This window comes from Octopus bimaculoides, chromosome 11 (assembly GCF_046866305.1).
Source record: "Octopus bimaculoides isolate indiv1 chromosome 11, ASM4686630v1, whole genome shotgun sequence".
Taxonomy (NCBI): Eukaryota; Metazoa; Mollusca; class Cephalopoda; order Octopoda; family Octopodidae; genus Octopus; species Octopus bimaculoides.
In genome coordinates, this window is record NC_142938.1 from 61710299 (window position 1) to 61720298 (window position 10000).

The 10000-nt window shown below is 36.5% G+C and overlaps 1 protein-coding gene across 3 annotated transcripts in view; it reads left to right on the plus strand.

The window, feature by feature from the left end:
* The window catches only part of LOC149133369 (EPM2A-interacting protein 1-like), a 24885-nt gene that overhangs the window by 6335 nt on the left and 8550 nt on the right, over nt 1–10000 (plus strand). The window contains exons 1-2 of one of the 3 annotated variants that reach the window (XM_089360194.1): nt 2297–3580; nt 6587–10000. The exon at nt 6587–10000 is cut by the window's right edge and continues 3786 nt beyond it. The exons of 1 other annotated variant lie outside the window; for it this stretch is intronic. In XM_089360194.1, coding sequence (XP_089216320.1) covers nt 6610–7116 — 507 coding nt within the window. In that variant the 5' untranslated portion in view covers nt 2297–3580; nt 6587–6609 and the 3' untranslated portion in view covers nt 7117–10000. Of the gene's footprint in view, nt 1–2296; nt 3581–6586 lie in introns of those variants that run through there. One more of the 3 variants, XM_089360193.1, reaches the window with a different exon arrangement.

Here is a 10000-nt window from a genome sequence, read left to right on the forward strand (position 1 = left end):
CACACGGCCTCAGAATCAACATGGAAGCCTACATCAAGTGCCTGGAGGGAGGTAGTACTGCCCTGGATGAAGAGGGTGACTGCTGGAACATGCTATGTCTGGCAATAGGACTCTGCACCATGCCACTCCTCTCATTGACTTTAGCATTCCCAACACAACATCCAAAACTCTTACATTGATGACTTCATCGTCATCTTGGCATAGGCGTGATACTAATTGGGATTTGTTTCGCTTTAAAAATGAATTAGGCTATTCAGCTATAGGAAAATTGTTTTTAAATTACGTTAATGTGCGACCTTGAGCTGTGATATAATTATGGGCAAGCAGTCTCAAATCCATAGCATCAAATGGAAACCCCCATTCTGCAACAGCTGTAATGTGAGCAGCAAACGCTGCTTCTTTTTCACTGAACACTGAAAGATGATCAGGTTACCTGCTATGCTTATTGTTCAATCTATGACTCAGAGTTCCAACTGGAATTTAATAAACATTGGCTTTTCGAAGGGTAATTTTCTTTGCTTTAATATCCGTCACTGCTTTATCCAGATTCTTTTGGCTATGGGATTTATAGCTTCGAGAGACAGGTTTTCTATTATAAATTCTTGTCATAACTATTTGGTTAATGCTAATCTCGATCCAAACTACTAGTTGATCCTTTAAAAAAAAACAGAATATGGTTTAAAGAATTAGACTTTGCAACAGAAATAAAAACTGATTCTGGTTATCAAGCCATAATAAAAAAAAATGATATATATATATATATATGATTATAATGCTTTTTCTTTCGAAAAATTATAGAACTACTTCGAGATACTCAGGTTGAACCCGAGACGCTAGATAGTAAATAATATAATTTAAAGAAGAAACAAAAATAAGATAATTATCTTGTATTTATGACATGTATTAATACAACAAATAATTAAGACATTCAGAACATATTAAAGTATTATTTAAGAATATAATGAAAATAAAAAATATATGAATTAAGAATAAGTTATTATAACCCGTTGTATATTTTTTTAAAACTCTAAAAATAAATGTATTTCTCTGACTTGTAAATTCCTCAATAAGGTTTCTCATTGCCGTCAATATATTTTCTGACTTTCAATTTTAAATTTTAATTCTAAATTTTTAATTTTCAATTTTTACTAAGCTTTTCTTTATATCTGCTATTTCACTCCACATATCGAATTTTTTCTTGCTTATATATTTCATGTATATTTTGCCGAGATCGATTTTGCCTTTCATCCTTTCGGGGTCGGTAAATTAAGTACCAGTTGCGTACTGGGGTCGATGTAATCGACTGGTTCCCTCCCCCAAAATTTCGGGCCTTGTGCCGAGAGTAGAAAATAATATTTTCATGTATGTTCTGATTTCATATATTTCTTATTTCTATTATATTCTTAAATAATACTTTAATATGTTCTGAATGTCTTAATGTATTTGTTGTATTAATGTATGTCATAAATACAAGATAATTATCTAATTTTTGTTTCTTCTTTAAATTATATTATTTACTATTTAGCGTCTCTGGTTCAACCTGAGCACTTCGAAGCAACTCTATAATTTTTCGAAACAAAAAGCAATATAATTATTTCCTTCAAACAATTTTGGGGTATATCTACCAAAAATATCCCGATACCACCGAAGGATAAATACATGGAAACTCTTTACATAAGACCACAGAATTCATCAATAGACTTGCTGGCTTGCTTTCTTTTATGATATCAAATTAAAAGGAACTATGCAAAAAGATAATTACAGCTTAAAGTCCTATAAAAACCCTCCGTCTAACCCGGTTCTCGTGAACTTTGAGAAGGATCTAATGAACCTTATAAAAAATCTAAAAGTCTCCAAATATACCAATTCCTTTCAGAAGAAGCTATCGGAAAATATTTCAAAAATAAAATCATCACCAGATCTAAATGTATTATCGGACAAAACGGGAAATATCTATTCTGCAACTTTGGACACCTACAATAAATTAATACTTAAGGAACTGAACACCAATTATAAACATGCCAAACACACTACTCTGGAAGACATTAATAACATATCTGATATGTTTCTCTTGTCTCAAATTAAAAATAGCTTCCCTAATATATCCTATGGTCTCTATTGGGATGATACGCTCCTAATATCTAGGTGTATGTATGTGTGTATATATATATATATATATATATATATATATATACACATAAACATATATGTGTGTGTATGCATATATATATATATATATATATATATATATATATATATATTTCTGTGTGAGTTAGACGTTGAGAAACCAATAGTACCTATCCAATATTCTGCTGATAGTGTACCCAGTTACTTATACTCAAGTGCTAGTTATTGCATGGCAATCTCGCTATTGAGTATTATATACGGTCGGTGGTAAAAAGGGGTTTACCCCTGATTTAAACGGCAAATAAGAAAGTGGAGAGGATATAAAATCGACAGACACCAGCTGGTAAACATTCCAGTATGTCTGTTTATTCAAATGTATTGGATGAATCCACACACATGTATTAGGGCTACAGATTATCAAGTAGATAAAGTTGGTAATTGCATAAACAAGGGTGTGGAAGCATATAAGCATATAGAAAAAAGTGAGTGATTGAGCAGATGAGCATATGAGCAGATTGTCACTAAAACCGAATGGGTATGCGGATGCTAGTTCCTTACGGCCTTCTGTCTTTTTGAAATAGAGTAGAAAAAGAATAATAGTAAGAATAAAAACACAAGTGAAGTACATCATAGTATAATGATTTAGGCATAGCAAGGGGAAATAAGATACAGACTTCCTGCAATGTATTATAAGATCCATGTTATTTCATCCAGTGGTGGATAGGTGAATATAGTCGTTTTCAGGAGGAGTTTTTACAGGAAGGGTAACTTTAAGCAGTAGTTCACGTTATGTTTCCATAGAACTTCAGTGGTGGAAGTGAACGTTTATGTGTTACGTGCCAGTTAGTAGGTGTAACGTTGCAGAGGGTATAGCATAAGCAACTTATGATGCACCCATCTTGGGAAATTTGGTACATGAATGTATCAATAAGATAAAGGAACCAGATAAAGCAAAAGTACGATGTTAGTGTTCGTTACTTTTTTTCCGATCAACAAAACTCGAAATCCTTATGTGTATTGGGGTGGGGTCATGGTCAGTCCTACAACCTAACTGGTCAGCTCTTAATTGATGACAATGGCGTGGTTCTGGTTCGTTGATAGTTAACAAATAAATTTTTTTTTAAATAATGCAATGGCCCGCAGGGGCAAGTAAACGAGCGAAATAAAACTAATAAAACAAATAAATAAGGTAACTGAAGCAACTAAAACTGTGGGAAGAGAATCCTATAGGACAGCATAAGAAAAAATAAAAAAAGAATATAAACATATAAAAATATAAAACATATATCTATCTATCGGGGGAATCTGCTGTATATGGTTAAACGACTAGTATTATAGTAATATAGGAGTTGGATAAGGGATCTATGGCTGACGGAAGGCAAAAGAAGGATGATTCATAAATAGGGAGAAAAATGGACCTGACCGGACGAGTGCTAATTAGTTTACAAGGACGGTATGTATCTTGTTGCTGTGCTTATCTGTAGTTATTCAGTGCTAAACGTATACTAGTAAGATATAGAATATCAAATATTAAATGTTTCAGGAGTGGCAATATTTTATAGTGTTAATTATGTGTTTTTGTTTTTGATTTTTTTTTTTGATTTTTTTAAAAAAGGTTGTTAAAAGAAAATGTTTACACGGATATATATATATATATATATATATATATATATATATATATATACGACTACCGGGAACTTTTTGACATTGTAATCTGAGTGGGATTAAAGGTGGGGTAACCCGAGCATTTCAAATTAATTAATTTAGTAGTGGAATACTGCTCTATTTATGTCTTAGGGAAGAAGTTATATCAGTTCTAGATGCAATTGGGGGTGTATGTGTTTGGATAAAGGTGTCAACTATGGGGTGTAAGCATCTATGGGTTTCGATGTATCAGGTAGTTTAGCTATAGTATATTATACTATATTATCTGATTGTTCATAAGGGTTTATATTTGTAACTTAAGCTGGAGGATATATCTACTATTGTGGGGGTAGTGTGCTAGACTATTTTGTTCAGTGCTAGGGTGCATTTCCATTACTTAGTGCTGGTAAGTACGAGAAACTAGTCATGCGTGTATTTTCTAAAAGATTCGTGAGGGGTTCTTAGATTCAGTGCATAAGCTAGGTTTATGTAGAATATTCCTAATAGGAGTATGGAGTAATATACCATTGGTAGACAAAGGTAATGGGCTATTCCTATCAGTACCTGTCTATACTCACACTCAAACAAGCATACATACATACAGCTACAGACCCACAGATATACCTATACTACTATCCGGATGTACGTTCACACCCATATACATGTGTATACATAACAATATACATGCATATCCATACTGGCTCATACCCACACCCTTATCTCCACACATGTACACAAACGTATACTTCCATTTCTACACCTATGGATACATATGTGTGTATACACACAAAAACCCATGGTTTCTTGCATAGCCTCTCATATATATATATATATATATATGCGAGTAAAAATAAATACAAAAAAGGTGGTTTTTTTGTATGATTGTGTATAGAGGAATATATTATTTTGTTTAAAAGAGTTCCAACACTGTCTGTTTTTTATGTTTTATTTATATTCCTGCAGAACCAATGTGGGGTATAGAATATGGAATATACAATATATAATATAATATACAATATATAATATAAAATAAGATAAAATAAAAATGGATGGCACCATGAAAGAAAGTATTGAATGTAGATGAAATATTGAGTGTTCAATATAAAGGATCAAATATATAAATATAAATATATAATTATATAAAGGCGACTCGAGTTTCAGGGCTATTTCCCTTCGTCATGGCCGGTATTTCTGGATAGTCGTTTTTTTTTTTTTTTTTTTTTTCCTTTTGTTATTTTTGTTGTCAGTGAATTTCGTCACTGTGTCACTGAATTTCGCCATAGTCAATTTTTCGGGGGGGGGGGGGGGGGGCTTTAGTTATTTTTGTTTTCGTTTTGTTTTTTTGTCAAATAAATACACGCCCTATTTATTTGTTCTTCATTTCCGATTCATTTTATTGTTCTTTTAAGTCCTTTGTCAGTGAATTTTCAGTCACTCTCCCTCCGCGTGTCTCCTCCTGTCCTGTTTATTACACTTTGTCTTTCTATGGGTTGTATCCTTATATGTTCATGCATTTGAGTCTATATGTGTCAGTGTGTGTGTGTGTGTGTCTGTCTGTCTGTCTGTCTGTTTGTTTGTGTGTCTGTGCGTTTGCGTGATTGCTTGTGTATACGCGTCTATGTATTTTGTGTGTGTATGGGTTTGCTAATATATGTGTAGATAGATAGACAGACAGACAGACAGACAGATAGATATCTTTTTATTATAGCCACACAGGGCTAAATACAGAAAATGGACAAATTACAAAGTAGAGCTTTTCTTTGGGGGGGGGGATAATTTCGATCAAAAGGGATCACGGAAAAAAAGGGGGGGATTTCGATCAAAAGGGATCGCGGGAAGAAAATTAAAAAAAAGACGTGGGGTGGGGCGATCAATAGGGATCGTGTATCACAGTCAATGTAAAAAACGGGGAACAGATTAGGTTTATCCGTGGAAGGAAAAGCCTACGTAAAAGACCACGGTCACCTCAGGCTTTTTTTTTTAAAGGTACATGAAAGTAAGTACCTTCTCTCTTTTTGTCTCTTTTTGTTACAAGTCTATGCTTAAAATGGTGTCGTCTTTCATTCTTACCATTCTTGCCACATTTACCCATTTTTTATTGAAACTTTCATTCGACAACACTTTCCTCTCTATCCTCATCCTCCTTTTCAAGTGGTACTTGAAAAAGTTGACGAGGGACTGACCAGAGAGGAAAGTGTTTGTTTGTAGACCTTTCAAACGCGTCCACCACACGCATTCTTTTGCCATAGCTATCAGTGTTACAAAAACCGTTTTTCCTTCCCGTTTAAAGGAAGGTGGCAGAACAATATTCACGATAGACTCGGCTGATAAGTGGGCTCGTCCCACACGCGACAACAGCCGTTCGACGAAGGTCCACAGCTCTGAAATATCTGGACACTGCACGAGTGCGTGCAGAACGGTTTCGTCGCTCTGACCGCATCTCGGGCAGGTCGGTCCGGTGGTTTTCGAACCGTGTCTGTAGATCTTCTCTCGAACTGGTAGTGCGTCTCGATAGCATTGCCAAGCCAGGGATCTCTGGAAATTATCCATAGGCCCCGGCCCGAATGTCGTCTTGAAAAGGCGGGCTAGGAATTTCTCGTCGACACCTAGGTTTGCCCCGAGAGTGTCGTCAGACCTCCCCACCTAGATAGATAGATGTGTAGATAGATAGATAGATAGATAGATAGACAGACAGACAGACAGACAGACACGGATATGACAGAAGTAAATAGATACCCCATAAAACATCGTTTTATGTTTATTGTAACTTGTAAAGCTTTATATTTTTTTATTAATTGACATTTTTATGTTTCAGGTTCTGTATGTAACTGCTTAATCATGTCATGTACAAAAGAAGCTTTGGAGCTGTTTGAATTTCAAAAAGGCCATATTGTGGGTCATTCTGAAGGTGGACATAGTCAACGTAAAATTGCAGAAAACCTTGGGATCCCGCTTTCTACAGTTAATAGAGTGATTGTGCAATTCCCCAGAGAGGGGAAGGAATCCACATCACCTTGCTCAGATCAACCAGGGCCGCCTGACAGGACCCTTCTCTTTGCTAAGAGAAGTGTGGGATATAATCCTTATTGCAAGGCCTCTGACATAGCAGAACAAGTTGATGTAGGTCCCAAGATAGCTGCCAGGTATCTCCACAAACTTGATTACTCTGGCAGAGCAGCAAGTAGGAAGCTACTTCTTCTACCAACCAACATCAAGCGGAGAAAAGATTGGGCCAGTGAGATGGTGGAGGGACCACTAGCATTTTGTGACACTGTCATATTTTCTGATGAGTCCAGGATTGCTGGTGGTGAGTCCAGATTTGCTGATGAGTCCAGATTTTCTTGACAGTGGTCGAGTGTGGATCTGGAGACTCTGTGATCAAGAATTTGATGTGAAAAGATTGCAGCCAACAATGAAATACGACAGCTATTCTGTAATGGTCTGGGGAGCAATTTTGGGCAAAGGTTGATTAGAGCTGGTGGAGTGTGAGAGAAACATAAACTCGGATAAATATGAGTCCATATTGCAGAAAGGGCTCCTTCCAGTCTTCTCCAGTGGTGAAATGATTAAAGAAGACTCTTTATTTATGGAAGATGGGACTCCTTGTCACACGGCTAAAATCACCCAAGATTTGTCGGAAGAGAATGGCATTAATTTTTCACTCTTATTATTTAAATTATATATATATATATATATATACAGAGAGGAGAAGTGTAATCTCACGTAGGAAAAAATATAGGAGAACTTGTTTTGGGGTTTGAAAATGCACCTGAATCTCAAAACTTTTAGTCGTTTTTAAATTTTGTAATAGATCTATTCAAATACCAAACCGGTTTGTGTATATAAATATATATATATATATATATAAATAACTATTATCAATGTGTGTGTGTGTGTGTGTGTGTGTGTGTGTGTGTGTGTGTGTGTGTGTGTGTGTGTGTGTGTGAGTGCGTGCGTGCGTGCGTGCGTGCACGTACGCGTGTGTAAAGCTGAAGCCGCTAATTGTGCTCATTTTGGTGGGTCGGGGAGGTGTCTTTCTTGCGTGACGCACGTGAGGCCCAAATCATGAAATATCTATTCTAGTGGTTCTCATGACCTCTAGGGGTCCATAGAAGATGTTGCTGTTAACATTTGTGGCTGTGTGGTAAGTAGCTTACTTACCAACCACATGGTTCTGGGTTCAGTCCCACTGCGTGGCACCTTGGGCAAGTGTGAATGGATTTGGTAGACGGAAACCGGAAGAAGCCCGTCGTATATGTATATACATATATATATATGTATGTGTGTGTATATGTTTGTGTGTCTGTGTTTGTCCCCCCAACATCGCTTGACAACCGATGCTGGTGTGTTTACGTCCCCCGTAACTTAGCAGTTCGGCAAAAGTGACCGATAGAATAGGTGTTAGGCTTACAAAGAATAAGCTCTGGGGTCGATTTGCTCGACTAAAGGTGGTGCTCCATCACGGCCGCAGTCAAATGACTGAAACAAGTAAAAGAGTAAAAGAGTTTACACAAAATATTTTAATTTTTTTTTAAATACAATTCCTAAAATATTTAATTATACAAATATAATAGTGGGCTCTTTTTTTTTTTTAACATGAGGGTCCAACAGAGTTAAATAGGAATCAAAGGGATCCATTTACAAAAATTGGTTGAAAACTACTGATCTAACCTATAAATCTTGAAAATTTACAAACATTGTATCTATTCAGTTTTCACAATCAAGTTTGAGTAACCAAGCAAGTATTTAAAGTATTTTTAATTCATATTTTTCCCGGAATTTCAGATAAATTTTTTTGAAAAGGAACCTAAACGTATGACCTACGAGACACGGTTCAAAGTATTTTTCACCTGAAAATACCAACTGCCAATTACCGTGAGTTTCTCCAAGTGAAGACTAAAAAAAAAACCTCGTGACATGGATCTCCGTCGGTTACGACGACGTCTGTTTTAGTTGATCCGATCAACGGAACGGCCTGCTTGTGAACTTAACATGTTAGTGGCTGAGTACTCCACAGACACGTGTACCCTTAACGTAGTTCGCAAAACGATTCAGCGTGACACAACAAGTGTGAAAAGGATGGTCCTTTTGAATTATATTTTTGCCGGCTAAATGGACTGGAGCAACGTAAAAAAATGTCTTCCTCAAGGACACAACGGGCTGCCGGAAATGGAACCATCGACCTTACGATCGCGAACCCAATACCCTAACCTCTGAGCCACGCGTCTTCAGAAAAAAACCGCGTAGTCTGTATTTTAATTGAAATTTCAAAATATTGCTAATGCGTTTGCTGGATAGCAATATCATATCTATAGTTATAATTTTTATTAATCGGGTGTGACGTGCGTGACTAAAAGTGGATGTGACGTACATGACAAAAGATTTCAACAACGTTGTAAGGCCTTAATTTACGTACCTTCATATCAATATCTGGTCAAAAGTGAACCGTTTCAACATAACTTTAGAAGGATTTTTCTGGACGATATAAACAATTTTAGAAACTTGCTTTGGTTTAACTTCCATCAGAAGGGCCGTTAGGGACAAAAACGTTTTCTATAAGAATAACCGGTTGATAACATTTTCTGTGGTTATAAGCTGCTTTTACTGTGGGTATATATGTACGAGTGGTACATACATAAGTGTGTGTGCGCGTATATGTCAGTGTGTGTGTGTGTGTGTGTGTGCGCGTGTTTCCTCGAGTGTATATCAGCGGAGGAGGTAAACTTTGACGAGAAACCCCACCAGAATGATGAATAACGCTAACTTTACGTGTTGGTATAGCTATGTAGTTAAAAACCGCACTTTACAACCATGTGGTTTTGGGTTCAGTCCCACTGCGCGGCACCTTATAGATAGATAGATAGATAGATAGATAGATAGATAGATAGACAGACAGACAGGCAGATAGATAGATAGATAGATAGATAGATAGATAGATAGATAGATAGATAGATAGATAGATAGATAGATAGATAAGGCGGCGAGCTGGCAGAAACGTTAGCACGCCGGGCGAAATACTTAGCGGTATTTCGTCTGCCGTTACGTCTGAGTTCAAATTCCGCCGAGGTCGACTTTGCCTTTCATCCTTTCGGGGTCGATAAAATAAGTACCAGTTACACACTGGAGGTCGATGTAATCGACTTAATCCGTTTGTCTGTCCCTTCTATGTTTAGTCCCTTGTGGGCAATGAAGAAATAAGATAGACAGACAGACAGATAGATAGATAGAC